The following is a 17,337-nucleotide window of genomic DNA, read 5'->3' on the forward strand; positions in this document are numbered from 1 at the left end:
TGAGATACTCAAAAGTTTCAGAATATACCATTCAAGTGGTATGCACACAGGGGGATCTACAGGTGTTGTATAACTATATATCACATGGATTGACAAAATCAAAAGGAAGGGGAGGAGGTGGTGGGATGCATGATGATGAGTTATGAGGGGGGGAAAGGAATTGGACAAATCTTATCTTATCAAGAAGCCCTGTTGGAAAATGGTGAGGTGGTAGAGGATCTCTGCAGGCCCAATCTAATCCCATCTTCTCTTCTTCTTCTTCTTCTTCTTCAATCTTCTTTAAAATACTTGATTACTTTGGAACTTGGGCAGTCTACAACCCTGTCCAATAAATATATCTAACAATGGAGTTGATTGACCATGACTTGTCTAAACATTGAAATCAGAGAAGGATATCTAGTACAACCACTAGATAAGAGTCTGCAAATAGATTTCTAAGATGCATAACTGAGACCTGAGAGAGAGAGAGAGAGAGAGAGGAAGAACCTGACACTAGTTGTGAGTCAGATTTGTACCAATGGGCAGGAGATTGACAAGCCCCAACAACCCACATGAAGTGTCAATTAGATGCCCAGACCTCTCCTCCAATGGGTGGCTCTGATATGGCCACAGTGGCACTCCTCACTAAAATAGACTAAGTTTAGGAACTTTAAACTCGCCCCCTTCTTTGATTCTTTCTGTCCAACTTTTAAAGCATATCTACATCGACTGAGTTAATTATTTTGCAATATTTTTTTATTGGCTGCTCTCATGGACTTATAAATTAATGCCATAGCAAGCAATAATGTGTACATACTTCTCAACCTCTCCACCTTTCTCCCTTTTCTCTTTCCCAAGCCTTCTTTACTACCATGACAACAAACTCAATGCCACAAGCTTGGCCTTGGGAGCCAGTAGCTATGAATTCTTACCACCGTTACTTGCAGTACCATGAAGAGGTCTCCCATGGATACGAGAGGGAGCGCATGTTTGAGAAGCCATTGACGCCAAGTGACGTAGGGAAGCTTAACAGGCTTGTGATACCAAAGCAGCACGCGGAGAAGCACTTCCCGCTTGAGAGGGATTCAAGTGAGAAGGGTCTCCTCCTGAGCTTTGAGGATGAGTCTGGTAAGCCATGGCGGTTTCGGTACTCCTACTGGACGAGCAGCCAAAGCTATGTTCTTACCAAGGGGTGGAGCCGCTACGTCAAGGAGAAGAGACTTGATGCAGGTGACGTCGTGCTCTTCGAGCGCGTTCGCGTCGGCGGCGGCCGCCTCTTCATCGGGTGCCGCCGTCGAGGCGCCAATGATAACGTGCCGATTGCGGCGGGCCCATGGGGTACTTCCCTCTTGGGTCTCAACTCACGGCGACAAGATGATCTTCTTCGTTCAGGTACATTCTCATTCGTGCCTAACCCTTAAATGATTGATAAAATATTCATTTACAGTACATTATGACACCAACTTTATCTCATTCCAACACAAAGCAAGAATGCACAAGTTGCGTGCATCCGAAGGCTATGATCATCTCCTAATACGAATACAAGGGGGTATTTTGTTTTGTTAGAAATTTTGGCATATATCTTCTGAGATAGTATCAAGAATTTATGAACTATGTGAATTTCTTGTATATAGGAGATCAGAAGGATGAATCGGCAGAGAGCACGACGACAGCCCCGGCGCCGGCGAGCTCGAAGAGGCTGAGGTTGTTTGGTGTGAATGTGGACTTGGAGGAGCCATGTCCACCATTGCCTTCACTCGCAAATTATTGGTCAGTAAATGGAATACAGAGTCTCTTTTATTACTTAATAGTAGTCATCGTTAATTCTTCTACTTGTATTGTTACAGGAGGAGCTCTTAGAGAGTAGTAGTTGGTGGTGGAGGAGTTAAAAGGCAAAGGAGATCTGAGGGACCTTATTCCCAGATCTCATATCCTACCAACCAGTCTTGTCCATTCCCATCTCACAGTTCTGGTTGACTATCGTAAGCAACTAATACTAGAAAAAGGAAAAACAAAAAAAACAAAACCTTTAAAAAAGAAAAACAGAAGAGATATCTATTATAATCTTGTGTGCAAATTTCCTCAATGTCCTTTGAAATTTCCACTGCAAGGACTCTGTGTCAGAATTGGGATATGGGCTACTCTGATGGATGGATGGATGGGTGAGCGAGTGTTTCAGGAACCCTCAGGTTGATTGAAAAGGAGTTGATATGGTGGGACCCAACTTATGTAAATCTTTCCAAGCAACAGTTTTTTCTCTTCTCCTTAGTCCTTATTGCCATTCTCTCTGTCTCTCTGTGTCTCTTCTGATGAGTGGTTGAGTGAGTACAGTGGAGGGACCAATGACATGCAAGAATTATTATGGTAGGAATGAATGAAATGACCACCTGGGGATTTCCATCTCCTTTGCTTTTACTTGCTGTGTATTTATGGTTGGCCTCAATCCCTTTTGTTCTTTTGGAAACAGAGGTCCCTAATTTAATTAGCATCAACTGTTTTGATAAAGCTTAAATAGGATATAAGCATAGGTTATTGAGGGTAATTGTTTTGGAGGCAGTGCCTAGATTCCCACTAGTTCAGAGGCAAAGCTTTTTAGAGACACACCTGTCTGCTATCTTATTGCTCTTAACACTCAAACAAAAGCATTCAATTAACACTCTACTGATATTATTATAGTATCTTGCTATTACCACTACAAAAATTTGAATACCCATTAGTATAGATATAATTTGAAACTCAAAGTATAAGAAAACCAGAGAAAGAAAGAAAGAATTGAAACAGAAGCATGAGCTACTGAAATGCCTACCTAGATTTTAAAGCTTGCTCAGCCTGATGTGTAAAGTGACAGAGACTAGTGGCAATAAAGGAACGGTTAATAATACAATTAAGCCATGCACCTAAGAAGAGCATATCATTACTCCTAAGCTATGTGAAAACTATACTTGCAGTGAGGATTAGTGAGCACATCAAGAGAAAGATCTCCTGTCTGCTAACAAGACAATGAATCATGTGAAGGGGATCTTTTTCCCAATCAGATCATCCATCATGCTGAAGAATTCCTCCTCTATCGTATATGATAATGATATGATCGCAAAATTTTGCACGCAACTCTTGTATGGTTCTTATTTTTTTTGCGTGGATGTTTTTTATTATTTTTACTCGGTAGTAATAAAAAAATTTATTTATTTATTGAGTAAAGGCCGTAATCTTATATTTAGTATACCTTTTTACCATTAATGATTCATAAGTTGAGTAGAAACTAAGGTTTCAAAGGTGGAATGCATCAAGAAACAATTAAGAGTAATACACAGATTAAAACAAGTTTAACACATACATAAGTACATAAAATACTTTTAATTGAAAGGAATATATGCAAATAAGAATACAAGTATATCTATCTTTCCATAATTGAATGTTGTTGGTATTTTAACAGCTAATAAATTTTAAGATGTATCTATGTTAAAAGCAAGTGTTTTACTGGATATACATGCAAATATCAAATTTTACTTGGGTCGGATTCGAGCTGTGCCGAAAATTTTAGGCTCAAATCTAGGTCCAAACCCAATTCATACTTAGGTCTAGCTCTTAACAAGATTAAAAGTCCAATCCAAGAAGAGAGTTGGACTATATTTAAATAACCCCAAATATCCAAACTATTATAATTATGTCATGAGTCAATCATGGAAATTCCTGTAGATAGGCCTACACGGGATATACACATTAATCCAAGATACATATATATTGGCACGTTTGGGATTACAAGTGGGAAAAGGATTTGAATACCTACTTGTTTGTATTGAATGCATTGCATAACTTAAACGAGTGAAGCTTTCAATCCAAGATCAACCAATAAATATATCCATGTCAAGATATTATTGATAGAAATTAACTTAAACGGTTCATAATATATGCGTATTTTTCGATTCAAATCCCCGCATTAGTATCGATTTAATCAGAGTCAGACACCCTCAAAATCTAAAACCAACAAGCTGGAAAAAGAGGGACACTAAGAGGATCTTGTCCTAGTCAAAGAAGAAGAGAGAGATATATATACACATCATGTGTTCTTATCTTTTTGGGCCTTAATCTGGCAGATGGCTTGGTCCTCTGTACATCTAACCACTGAAAGAGACTAGCTAACTATCCAAGATCATCATGCAATTTTTAATATTAATTACAAACTTATTGGCACCAACTGGCGAAGTTGACATGCATCCGGCTACCTTATATTAATTTATGTGGTCAAAATCCATAATTAAAGTCCATTTGAGGAGAAGAAAGCTAGATTTATATATATGACTCATATGCATACACTTCACTCGTTTATGTATACATATATGACTTCGGGTATGACCCCTAATAATTAAGTTCTAGAATTAGGGTAGTAAAGGACAATTTGTGGGCCAGTATTATTGTCTTTATCCTATGATTAAAAGAAAAAGAAATCTGACAGACCTTCTTTTCTTCTAATATGACGAATCTCATTCCCAGTGCATCCAAGATTCAAATCCGATATCGAACCCCATAGAGATTGAGACTGAGAAATGGCATAATGGGACCAAAGATAAAAGTTGAAATAATAAAGGCGAGGCTGTACTTCCATTTGGTCAATCTTAGCTCTGTGCATTAATGGCTATGCAGCATTCCATTCCCTACTCGATACAACGTTTTGAGCTCAAACATCCTGTTGGGGCTTGCTACCTTCCTTTAAATTTCTACGGCAACTATTCCACTAGCTGGTTTCTCTCGTACCAAATTTGACCAAATGTCCAAACTACTGCTGAGATTTGACCAAATGTCCAAATCCAAATCAATCTCCGGCTAATTCCGGCGCATATCGGCACGTACTAAACGTTCGTAATCATATCCCATCTAATCTAATCTAGGTGCAGTGGCATTTTCAGTAAATAAAACCCATAGAGGTGGCCGTTAATGTAAACTCCAAACGTTCTATAAAGTCCCACCTTTACCCCTCTCTTCTCCTCTCACCGTTCGAAAATTTTCTTCCTATCCTAGCCTAGCCTAGCCTAGCCTTTCCCAGAGCTCCGATGGCGCACGGCTGCGGCGCCGCCACTTCATCGATGAGCACCACCATAGAGGACATCCACCCCGACGTTTTGAGGCGTGCTCTGAGGCTACTGGACGGGCCGGCCCTCGCGGCTGCCGGCTGCGCCACTTCCCACCTCCGGTCGCTGGCCACCAACCCCGCCCTTTGGCGCGAAATATGCCTGTCCACGTGGCCCTCTCTTGACCATCCACGTCTCCTCTCCCTCTCCCTCTCCCACCGCGCCCTCTTCGCCGACGCGCACCCCTTCCCCCAATCCGAGTCCTCCACGTTGGACTCCGGGGTCCCGGTCCCCCTCCAGCTCATCTCCGCGGTCGACCTCTACCAAGGGGGCAAGCCCGTCTTCTCCCGCGTCGTCGAGACCGACGCCTCCTCGCCGTGGTTCCTCGGCTCCCCCTTCCGGGTCGACGCCCTCGACCGGAAGGATCCGCCGCCGGCGCCAGTGACCTCCCCGGCGGAGCTGAGCCTGAGCTGGATCGTGATCGACCCCGCGCGGCGGCGCGCAGTCAACGTCTCGAGCCGGAGCCCGGTCGCCGTGGAGCGGCACTGGTACACGGGCGAGACGCTGGTCCGGTTCGCGACGGCGGTCTCGGGATTCGCGTTCGAGGCGGTGGTAACGTGCGGGGAGGAGGCGGGGCACGTGAGCGAGATCAGCCTGGGGGTGGAGGACGCCGACGGGATTACGGCGAGCGGGAGCGACAGTTTGGTCATCTTAGCGGAGGCGATGGAAGGCCGGAGGCGAAGGAGGGGGGAAGAAGAGGAGGTGAAAAGGGAGTACGAAGAGTTCGTAAAGGGGAAGAGGTGGAGGAGGGAGAAGAAGGCGAGGGGGGAGTTTTTGGTGGACTTTTGCTGCACGGCGGTCGGCGCCGCCGCATTCGTGGCCTTCGTACTGATGCTGGCGTTCAGGTGACATCTTTGGACCGGGAGGAGGGGTAAAGTTGAAAATAATGGCTAACTACTACTACAGGGCAATATGGTAATTTACTGCGGAAAGGCTTTCTAATTGGATGTATTGCTGACAAACCTGCAATGACCTTTTTTTTCTTTTCTTTTCCTTTTCATTATATCTATAAATGCATATCTTAATAAATTTTCATAAAACAATATTTGTAATTAGATGAATGAATGAAATATAATTTACACCCTTGGTGGGCCAAAATTTTGTCTGTGTCCCCTGATCTCTTTATAATAGTTCTAACATATATATATATATATATAAGTACTTAACAAACATTAATTGTAATACAAATTAACTAGAATATCTTTTTATTTTACATCAATTAATTTAAAAGGTAAATTTAAATGATTTTCTTTTCTGTCTTTTGTTTCTTTTATCTTCATTTTCTCACTTTCATATTTTTCGATATTGCACAGAAACTATTAGTTTTGACGGAAAAATTACAACGGTAAATGACATAAATAAAAATTAAGGAAAACACTTTAGAATTTGGTTTAACTACATAGAGTAAAATGTATTTTACCCCTAAATAAATACATATTCTATCATGCTCTTTCTTATTCTCTCTCTCTATAGATATATTTATATGTTTAAAAGTCACATAGAAGTGATTATAATATCTATAAATGAAAGTAGTGGAAAGAATGTTTGAATATGAAGAATTCAAAGAGTTAGAATTGTTAGCACCTACAACCCTACATGCACAACCAAAAAGCAAGAAAGAAAATTCTTCCATGCTAGCTAATAGTATAGAATATAGATACAACTGCCACCCACTGTAAGGGGGTTCAGCAAAGCCATTAAGAAGACCACTGACTGAGTCAGCTTGTATTGTCTCCTACCTCTGTGACTGCTGACCAGCCAATCTGTTTCAGCTGAATCTGCCTGAGAGTGTTGAATACTTCAACCATTTCATGTCAGCGCACATCATTTACTATCACTCGTTGTCGTTTATGCAGCGAGTTGAGAGCCGTGTAGAAAATACTCCACTTAAAAAAATCATCATCTATACCTAACTTTGCTTTCTAGTGTTTGAAAATGTTAAGCTGATAGGGGAATCCTACTACAGTTCAAGAGGAAAAAAGAAAGAGCACATTTTTAATAGCATAGAGCATGTTTGAAAGAGAAATCCTAGCAAATGAAGGTATAAAACACACATAAAAAAAGAGAGAGGAGGTACTAGTTACGATTATGTGCAGAAGCAGACACTGCTAATTGCTTCAGTAAGCTCACATGTACTTGTCATTGATCACGACGGTGAACTACACAGACGAACAAATATAGCCTGACACCGACAACCTCTTCATTCTAGGATCACAAAAGCAAATGCAGTAATTTTCTTTAACAAAGAGCAGCAGCATGCAAGACTTGCATATATGAGGGGTAACTTTGAATTACATCAACTGAGAGAGATAAAAAGGCGGTCATTTATAATTCTGGAACATCAAAGTTTAGAAAGGAATTTTGGACTAAAAGTATGCTATGGAAAGTTTTTGACTTTTTTTTACCTAGTTCTAAGTAGGCTTAGTTCTTGGATTATACAGGAAAATAGTATCAACAGAAGTATCAGTTACCATCAGCTGGCTCGGGCGGCCCTCTAGCAATTGGACGAGAATCATCGAAACGTGGTTTGGCTTTTGCATTATCAACATATACTACTCTTCCATTTAAGATCTGCAGAGAAAAAATTAAATTAGATAGGCCTATTTAAAGCTCGATTAGAGGACAAATCGAACCAATCCAAAGATGGGACACAATCTAACATCCAACGGTTACTTCTTCTTACCTTGCCATTCATTTCCGTGAGGGCTTTGTGGGCTTCATCTTCTGAGGCAAATGTTACAAATCCAAATCCTTTTGATCTAACAGAGACTTTATCCATGATAATTTTCGCTGAAGATAAATCATGCTTGTATAAGTAACTTTTATCCAACAACAGGAAGGAATAACGATCACTTTTTGGAACAAAGATGAATACCTTCAATCACTTGGCCAAACTGTGAGAAGGCTTCAGATAAGGCCTCCTCTGTTGTGTAGAATGAAAGCCCTGCATTTGGTTTGACATAGAGAAGATATAAACCAAGGTGCTAACTATCTAGCTTCCAAAACAAAAGTAGGTATATGGCTAGTAAAAGCCTCTTGGACAATCCTCTTCATGCATTCTAGTTCCAATGAGAAAAAACACAACGATGTTCTATGTTGTGCTTCAAAATTCAAATGCATTGAGCTTCATAAGTTCTCAAGGAATTCTACTATAAGAAAGCTTATAAATATTAGAAAGTCCATAATAAAAATAACACATGGCATGTCACTTGCTTATCCATTGATTAGTATGTGTCGAAGACAAGAAACCTCAAACATAAAGGATTACATTTGTGTGATCAAAGCATTGCATCTCAACAGAGGGGAGGCAATTGGAGAGGAAAACTGAGAGATAAATTATCTAAATAGTGGATTTAAGTCTAACTAGAAGTCGTTTTCCTCTTCTGTGGTTGCTCAGTGTAAGGGATTTCATCTGAAAGTTTCAAGGATTGACAGAAGACATAATAGTATCTAATTTAATAAATATAATGAATACGAGAAAAAGATCCAAATAACCGACCAAAGTAGTTGGCACTAGCATTTGTTGCTGTTTTATGCCCAACAAGTTAGTCATTACCTAAAGCCACGTTGAGAGATATAGATTTATTTCCAATTTCCAATTTCTATCAAACCAATCATATTTCGGACTTTAGTTAACATCAGCAAACTGTCGAACACCACGACTGCACCATTTCAATCCAAAACCAACAAATTCATCAGAACCAAAAGGAGAGTTTTTACTCCATTTCTTCGATAGATTGAAGTGAATAAGACAATCAAATACATAATTACCACTCCAAACACCAAATAGTACGATAAGAAGAAAACAACCAGAAGAGCGTTTGCTTGCACCTCCGACGAAGAGCTTGTGCGCGACGCCTCTGGAGGAGACGAGCTGAGAGGGAAGAAGAAACCTAGGGTTCGATGGAGGTCGTGGGAGAAGGGAGAAGTGGTTGCTTCTTTCAGTGAAGAAGCGCGACACTACTCGGAGAACCGCCATTGTTAAGCTCTCGACTATGCTCTGTAGACTGTAGTGATCTCGATTAAATTTTTTGAAGTGATTTTGTCATTTCACAACCTACATTAAATCCTTATTGCGTTTTACTCCCTATCATTTATTAATTTTTAATTCAAACCCTGAAATTTTAGTAAAATAGCAAAACCCAAACTGGGCACATCTGCTGCTCCCGCCAATGCCTTTTCCCTCCTCTCCGCCCTTCTATGACCCACCTCCTTCGCCGTCAGTCCTCTCCCTCCGTCGCCGGTCTCCTCGCTTCCTGCCGCAGCCTTCGCGATCTGACCCAGATCCACGCCGTCATCATCCGCAAGGGTCTCGACCAACATCATCACCTCCTCGCCCGCTTCGTCTCCCTCTGCGATTCCTTCTCCTCCCCCTCCTACGCTGCCGCCGCCTTCGCTGTCGTATCCTCCCCATCCCTCATTCTCTTCAACGCCGTCCTCTCCGCCCTCTCCCGCCACTCCACTCTCTTCTCTGTCGTCGCCCACTTCAACCTCCTTCGGCGCAGCTCTCCTCTGCCTCCGGACGCCTTTTCCTTCCCTTCCCTCCTCTCTGCTTGCTCTAAAGCTTCCGCCTTTGGCACCGGTGCGTCCGCCCATGCCGTTGCCCTCTGCTGCGGCCTCGATAATGATCTGTTCGTCCGCACCGCCCTTGTCGACTTCTACTCCAAGTGCGGAAAAATATCTGCTGCCCGGGCTCTCTTTGACTCGATGGAGGTCAGAAATGAGGTGACTTGGACTGCGATTATAAGTGGGTACTTGACCTTTGGCGATTTGGCGTCTGCAAAGTACCTGTTTGATGAAATGCCAACCAAAAATGCGGTAACTTGGAACGTTATGATCGCTGGTTATGTGAAATTTAGGGATTTGATAAGTGCTCGGAGATTGTTTGCTGAAATGCCTAACAGGGATGAGGTTTCATTTACGACGTTGATTGATGGGTTTGTAAAGGCTGGAGACATGGTGTCTGCAAGATCGTTGTTTAAGGAATTGGTGGAGAGAGATTTGTTCATTTGGTCGGTGATGATCTCAGGTTATGTGCAGAATGGTCGACCTGGTGAGGCCTTGAGGATGTTCTTTGAGTTATATGAGCAGGGTATACAACCTGATGAGTATATTGTGGTGGGATTGATGTCGGCTTCCTCGCAGTTGGGTAGTCTTGAAATGGCTAAATGGGTTGATTCTTATGTTGCCCAGAGTTTGATTGATGTGAAGAATGCCCGCATTTTGGCTGGTCTTATAGATATGAATGCAAAGTGTGGCAACATTGAAAGGGCTGCAATTTTGTTTGAGTCGATGCCAGATAAGGATGTCATTTCATACTGTTCTATGATGCAAGGATATTGTCTTCATGGGTTGGGAGCTAAGGCCGTTGACCTTTTCTCGCGGATGCTGCAAGATGGGCTTTCACCCGATAATGTTGCATTCACAGTGGTTCTCACAGCATGTAGCCATGCTGGCCTAGTTGAAGAAGGGAAGAAGTACTTTGATTTGATGAGGAATGAGTATTTAATTGTTCCATCTGCAGACCATTATGCATGCATGGTGGATCTTCTTGGTCGGTCAGGGAGGTTAAATGAGGCATATGAGCTTGTAAAGTTAATGCCTGTTGAGCCTCATGCTGGAGCTTGGGGTGCATTATTAGGTGCATGCAGGCTGTATTGTGACATTGATCTTGGAAATGTTGTAGCGAATAAGCTCTTCCAAATAGAACCACAGAATGCAGGTAACTATGTCTCTTTATCAAATATTTATGCAGTTGCCAATAGATGGGCAGCTGTGTCAGAGCTGAGGACTATGATGAGAGAAAGTGGAGTCAGGAAGATACCTGGTTGTACTCGGATTTTGCCTTAAAAAAAGAGTATTCTTGGTATGATCCAGATAGACATGAAGAGCAGCTTCCTTAGAACCTTTCGATTGCTCAAATTTGAAAGTGTTAGATATGTAAATTTCAAAGAAAGAAAGAGGTTTACCATCCGTATCTGATGTTGGAGCAGAAGGTGCAAAATTTGCTTCGGTGCTTCCATGTTTCATAAGCTCAAATAGTAACTAAACGACCTATATTTCCATGGAAATGAACATACTCTGATGGTCCAGTAGTTAACTATATTGCTTGCAACATCCTGCCACGTTCTCGATTTCATCGTTTGATAAGCACATAAAATCAAGATTTATGCTCAGGTACCTTTTATTAATGCCTTATCACTTATCAGTATTTTGTGACAGAATTTTATTTCTTGTCTTACTGTAAGATTCTCCAACTTTTAGATGCTTGCTTACAAGAACTTCTAACAACTAGCAGGCAAAAGAATATTAGTCATCTCATGTTTGTGGGAACGCCATTGGGAATATGATCAATCTGAGTGCTTCAACGTTCTTGTTTTAGTTTCCGTTCCAACTAATACATTCTTATTTCTTAATTTAGATTTCCTTGCTTTTCTTTCAAATAGTTGTCAAATCTTGGAAGAGCAAATAAATCAATATTTCCAGAATATCTAAAGCCCACTAATCTGGCCCCTTACATTTCTGATATTATTCCAATTGTCATGAAAGGATCAGAGCCCAAATTCTAACAATCTTTTTTTTTTCCAGGATAAATATTTTCTGACAATACAATGATCAACCTTTCAAGATTAATTATAGCGAAATTTCTTCTGCAAAACAAGAGGAAATAATGAGGTAGTATTTTTCTTTTTACAGAACATGTGATTAAAATCCTCTTGATTTAAGACCTGCAAAAAATATAATTTTTTATTAAGAAAAGTGGGTTGAGTGCAGTTATATTCCGCAAAAATTATAAGTTGTTATAGCTTTCAGTTCATTCATGTTTGGATCTCAATATTTGTTGGTATAACTTTCAGGCCATGAAAAAACTATAAAAGCTGCAAACGTGTGCAGTAAGTTTCTTGGTATCACTCCCTTTCTGTAGTTTAAGGCTAAGAATTGAAGCACATGCTTTTGTATACTATACTTCTATTGCTGTTAATGAATTTTCGATCTATTCAAGGTCACCATATTTGATTTTCAAATTCTCTCTCTCTGCAAATCCATGTGCATAAGGTGCATTGCATGTGCATGTATTCTCTCATTTTGTGGATAACTTGCATGGTGTCTACTTGTCTGGTCATTTGAGGGATGCAGCATTTGATACTAGAAATAATGCTTGTCAGCCTTGTCTGATGTTAAACCCACTCTGGAGGTCTAGGCTGTGGAAATGGTAATAATGACACTATCACATGTGTTGTAAAACTCTACAGAATCTCTATGTTGTTTCTGCTGGAAAAGAGAAGTTTCTTTGCCATATACCTATTAAGGAATCTTTACAGCTTATCTAATCTATAAAAGTATGATCTATCTGCTTTCACATATTTTCTTTTGAATAATGTAACTGTGGTAGGTTGCTTGCTTGCTTCTTTTTTTCCGTCTTTTCTGTGGAAAGCAGACCATATTATCATCTCAAATGGTTTAAAAGGAAACATGATAGGCAGTGGATTAAATGAAGTTGATAACATCTGTCCATGGCAACTAATACATTTTGTAGATTAAAGATTAACACTACCCAGATATCGGTGAAATACCAAGCACACAAACAACCAAAAGAACAAGAGGAAAAGCAAACAAAAGTTATCTGCTTATGTTTCTTTAATGTATTCTAACAGTGTCAACATGAAGATCACACTTTTTTGGGTCAGTTTGGCTGTACTTTCTTTTGAAATGATAATACTTACCTTGTATTTCCAGCTAGATAGTAACTGTGGGAGTTACAGTTGAAATTTTATTTGCAGTCCATTAGAACTCTGTTTGAGGTGAGACTTTTATTGGTGCTTGATTATTACATTCTGTGGTTGCTCTTGGAGTTGCTAGATTTTTTTTTCTTGTCTTAAAATTATTGGATAGAATAGTTGTGAACCTTGTTAAATCCAGTAACCTAGTTTTCTAAAGCTTTATCACTGCATCATAAGGCCTGATGTAATAGCTGAACAATCAGATTTCTACCATTATTTATTTATTTGCATTTATTAGTACTTTTATCCATCTTCACATTGTTCTTTTCATAACAGAAGAGAGCGTCTGGACTCATTTATGCACCTCTGGAATTTTCCATTCAACTGGAAATTATGCTAACTGGATAGGCATCATGTACATATCGAATACATGGATAGCTGACTCATTTGTTTTGCCTCCTGGATTTCCAGTCAACAGGAAATACACTCATTTGATAGGCAGCATGTACCTTTAAATTTCAAATGACTGGCTTCATGGTTAGTTGATTGATTTGTTTTGAGATGAGTTTTCTTCTTCACATGGAACTGATTAGCCAAAATCTATAATAGTTAGTGAATGTCAATGTTATAGATCTCTCTCAACTTGTAGTCTTCACCCTCTGTACCTTTCCATCGTGTTCTAACTCTGTATGCAAAGACTGCATCAGCTGCTGTTGTTTTATCTGGGCAGTCTCCAAGTAATAACTTGCTTGTCCGCAGTCATACTTAGAATGTGTGCAAGGTAAACTTGCAATAACAAAAACAAGCTGTTATCCCAACTAATTTAGTGGCTTACACCAGGTGAACATGATGTAATCAAAATTCTTTATGTTGTACTCCAAAGGGGAACCTGAATAAAAGGGAATGATGTTTTTGTGCAATGATTGTTTTTCAATTTTTTGCAGAAATTAAGCATGGTTGTGCCAGCATGTTCTTTCCTTGTTGATTTCCTTTATGGTCTCAATATTTTTATTCTTTTCCAGGACAAAGTTTGCTGGATAATTCAGCTTTGCAATAGTTACTCAAGTCTCTCCAGAAATTGTGCTTTATTTGTAGCCTTTTGGTATGATGGCCTTAGAGTTTGGCTTCCTTTCAAGAAATTGAATAGTAAGTGACAAAATCAATTTCACTGCATATAAAGGTTCTTGTGTTCTTAACCAGGCGCAATCTGTTTCTTCCCGTCTGTCTCAATTTCGACTTTATACATGCCTTGAAAGCTCTGAGCCTTACAAGAGTAGCCCATGACAGCATGATTCAGCCAGAGATGGCAACTGAAGTGTTTAGATTCTTCTAAAGAAACTACTGTGCCAATACTGGGAAGTGTTCTGTTTCTTTTTTTTTCTTCTTTTTATTATATGTAGAACAGCAAGAATGCATATTGTGTGCATTGCATTGTACTGTGAGTCAATAAAATTAATACAGTAAATGTTCTTTATTTCCTTCTCAGCTGGCACCTCTTCAAGCTAAATGTTATCATATTCGTTTGTAGTCTCCTTTCAACGCAAGGATTTTGTTTTTATTCTATGATGAATTGAATAGTGATGCAGATTGGGATTGGAAGCACACCTAGAAGGTTTGACGATGTTTGCATATCTCCATTTCATCTGCATTAAGGTTATCCAAACAGGTCAGATACTACTTTATTCAGACTGTTGAGAGAGAAAAAGTGGTGATAACTTTCTCCATACCATGCTCAAAGGTATTCTGTAATCTGACAGCTTCTTAATGCCTAATTCTAGATGATTAAACTATTTGCAGGAACAATTGAAAAAAAAATAAGGTGAGACAATCTTTACTGTCATTAATTAGAGAGGGCTTGGGGTTGACAATAATTAAGACTACTTAATTAGTGAGCTGCTCCTTGGCTTCTGTGCCAAGTAGTCATGCACACACGTGCATGTTGCATGCCCCTCCATGTCTTTAACCTAAAACTTAATGTAGCACGAACCAATTCATTTATATAATACCTTCTCCCATGAAAGGAAATTAATTATATAATGTTTCAAGCATCACTCTGTCATGTCCTGCTACTTGTTGATGAAAAAAGAAAAAGTCTTTGCTAATCCCGTACTCTAAATCTTTTATTAGTGCTCTAATTGCAGCTCTAATTAAACCATACCACTGTAATCTACTGCCTATGCCTATGGTACGTGTGACACACACCCCCTCAAAAAAAATGAAAAAGAATAAGCAAAAAAATTCAAGGTAGAATTAACACCTACAAAAGAAAGAAAGATGAAGAGTTTTGAAGTACACATATTGGACTCTTAAGACCCTTTGACTCTATGAGTTTATCTTAATGTTTCCACCATGAATCCACTACCTATAATAGCAGAAGAAACCAACATAAGGTATCTGATTTCTATGCATATGCTACCACTACAGGGTGGTTTTACTTCTGTTTAGAATATCCCATCTCTTTCTATGTCAATATTTACTAGTCGTTACCTAAACGCAAGGACAAACTTTGGCAGTTATAAAGTAATAAATTAGCATGCAAAGTGTTCATTAATATTTCATAAGAATAAGTCCTTTTCTTTTCATTTTTTCAATAGAATTAGGTCAGTGACTAATCGAACTAATGAGTTCTGTCATCGATTAACCTAATACACAAACTTTTCATTTTCCGATTTAAAGCCAGCAATATACGCGTGTGTGTGTGTGTAGCACTCTAATGACCCAACATCTACACAAGAAAATCAAACCAATTAGCTATGCCATAAAATAATAGTAGGATATAGTAACTAGACTACAACCATTAACCTAACATACAAACTTTTATTATTAGCAAATTATTCTAATCAATGCCATTAACCTTTCTTTCAAATCACTTTCTTCTTTTTTAAAAAAAATATTAAATTAATCTCCCAAGATCTCTCCATTAGCCTGCCAAAACATAAAGATTGGTCACATGGGCATGGCTCCCAATACCAACTAATTACAATTATAAATAGTCCACTATTTAACCATATCCTGCAATTAAGTTTACCTAGTGCTTAAGTAATGAGGGCAGCTAGTCCAGAGTCAAATGTACTTGTATATGTAGCCGAGCTCAAGCCTTGATCCATGTCTGCATGTAATGTTATATATAAGGGATCATGGTGGATGATGGAAGAAATTAATTTCTTTTTTTTAAAAGTAGGTAAACCATCTAGGCCTCTAGTGCAATAACATTGACTCAGGAATCCTTATAGCTTCCATTATATAAGGGGGGTTATTAATGCCCCCCTTAAATGTAACCAAAATGGTACTCCATTCTTAAATGACAACACTGGCCTCTGCTTTTCTTGTTAATTTATTTATCCACTATCTCTGATATACGAAGAAAAAGTTATGACTGTATAACACCCTATTTTTTTTTGAGTATATTAGAGATAAAGTAATCTCTTTTTAATATTTACATTTTTGTTTTTTGATGTTGAGATTGCAATCAAACAAGTGGCATTGATGTATGGTTATGGCTTACATTAAAGAGCCATTTTACTTGAAGTAATGAATCTTTTAAGAGCCGTTCATTAAGATAAGCCAGAGCTACTACTACATTCAATTCCATTTACTTTGTTAGCTACGATGCCTTTGAAGCTACTGTAACAATAACTTCCATTGAAGGGAGGAACATTAAAAGTGGTGAAATTAATTGAGAAGTGGTCAAATAATGGACTGTATCAAAAGGCACATATAAGAAGATAATGCCAAGTTACTGCACGCTTCTCTCAATTTTCCCTTCAAGATAATTGGATTAATAATCTCTAAAGGTCTTAATTAGCACTCCTCTTCCACCCATAAGCAACTCTCTCCCTTCTTCTACTTCTACTACTACTATAAGCCAAAATTTGAAGATAAGAATAGCAAAATATGACAGAGAGAAGAGAGAGAAGAATTTAAAGTAATTGTTGTGTTGTATTAAAGAAAACTTATTGACCTCTTTTTCTCTCTCCAATACTCTCTATATATAATAGCATTGGAGCTTCACCATCTCATCACCCACCAGCAATAGCTACATGCATGTTTGCATTGCAAAACTAGCACTTTTATTACAATTTGTTTTCTTTTGTTGGAGCTGAGCATCTGTGGCTACCCTGAATGTTCTAAAGCTTTAGCTTTTCCTTCTCCATCTTCATCTCCACCTCCTCAAGGTAATTCATCTTCTCTTCAATTCAGATGTGTGTGTATATATATATATCAAAGCATTTGATATGTTGCTCATTTGAGTAGTAATTTTGTTCCAAAAGAATATTAAGGTAGCAGAATGAGCCGCAACAACAGAAGATTCCCGAAGCTGGACCTCAGGCTCAACCTCTCTCCGCCGACGAGGGGAGACTCAACAAGAAGGATGTTTTACGGCGACGATTCATCCCCGACTGGGTCTTTTTCATCGTCACCGAGCTCATGCTTGTCGTCGGAGAATGAGCACGGTCTACGGTGCTCCAACAGCCCTGAGGCGACGTCGATGGTCCTTGCCGGCTGCCCGC

The 17,337-nt window shown here is 39.4% G+C and overlaps 4 protein-coding genes across 18 annotated transcripts; 3 read left to right on the forward strand and 1 right to left on the reverse strand.

Annotated features, from left to right (window-relative positions):
- Positions 1–807: 807 nt before the first annotated feature.
- LOC140772707 (B3 domain-containing protein Os11g0156000-like) lies at positions 808–2,381 on the forward strand. Its single transcript, XM_073114905.1, has 3 exons — positions 808–1,371; positions 1,614–1,749; positions 1,827–2,381. Exons 1-3 carry the CDS (start codon positions 852–854, stop codon positions 1,837–1,839), a joined length of 669 nt encoding a protein of 222 aa, XP_072971006.1. The 5' UTR covers positions 808–851; the 3' UTR covers positions 1,840–2,381.
- Positions 2,382–4,944: 2,563 nt separating this feature from the next.
- On the forward strand, positions 4,945–6,196 carry LOC140772706 (probable F-box protein At2g36090). Its single transcript, XM_073114904.1, has one exon. The coding sequence runs from the start codon at positions 5,028–5,030 to the stop codon at positions 5,952–5,954; it is 927 nt and encodes a 308-aa protein (XP_072971005.1). The 5' UTR covers positions 4,945–5,027; the 3' UTR covers positions 5,955–6,196.
- Positions 6,197–6,785: 589 nt separating this feature from the next.
- Positions 6,786–9,234, reverse strand: LOC140772322 (small RNA-binding protein 11, chloroplastic-like). 2 transcript variants are annotated; one of them, XM_073114340.1, is made up of 4 exons: positions 8,916–9,234; positions 7,981–8,049; positions 7,789–7,895; positions 6,786–7,676 (listed from the first exon to the last, which is right to left on the reverse strand). In XM_073114340.1, exons 1-4 carry the CDS (start codon positions 9,082–9,084, stop codon positions 7,569–7,571), a joined length of 453 nt encoding a protein of 150 aa, XP_072970441.1. In that variant the 5' UTR covers positions 9,085–9,234; the 3' UTR covers positions 6,786–7,568. The 2 variants fall into 2 exon arrangements, with proteins under 2 accessions (XP_072970441.1, XP_072970442.1); XM_073114341.1 differs by having other exon boundaries at positions 6,787–7,676; positions 8,937–9,234.
- A 17-nt stretch (positions 9,235–9,251) lies between these two features.
- Positions 9,252–14,294, forward strand: LOC140772320 (putative pentatricopeptide repeat-containing protein At5g37570). 14 transcript variants are annotated; one of them, XM_073114331.1, is made up of 4 exons: positions 9,252–11,282; positions 11,694–13,363; positions 13,849–13,928; positions 14,007–14,294. In XM_073114331.1, the coding sequence occupies exon 1, from the start codon at positions 9,306–9,308 to the stop codon at positions 10,953–10,955; it is 1,650 nt and encodes a 549-aa protein (XP_072970432.1). In that variant the 5' UTR covers positions 9,252–9,305; the 3' UTR covers positions 10,956–11,282; positions 11,694–13,363; positions 13,849–13,928; positions 14,007–14,294. The 14 variants fall into 14 exon arrangements, with proteins under 14 accessions (XP_072970432.1, XP_072970429.1, XP_072970440.1 ...); XM_073114328.1 differs by having other exon boundaries at positions 14,027–14,294; XM_073114339.1 differs by having other exon boundaries at positions 11,694–11,998; positions 14,027–14,294.
- The last annotated feature ends 3,043 nt before the right edge of the window (positions 14,295–17,337 follow it).

Source organism: Typha angustifolia, chromosome 12 (assembly GCF_048772165.1).
Source record: "Typha angustifolia cultivar Huaian chromosome 12, ASM4877216v1, whole genome shotgun sequence".
In the NCBI taxonomy this organism is placed as follows: domain Eukaryota; kingdom Viridiplantae; phylum Streptophyta; class Magnoliopsida; order Poales; family Typhaceae; genus Typha; species Typha angustifolia.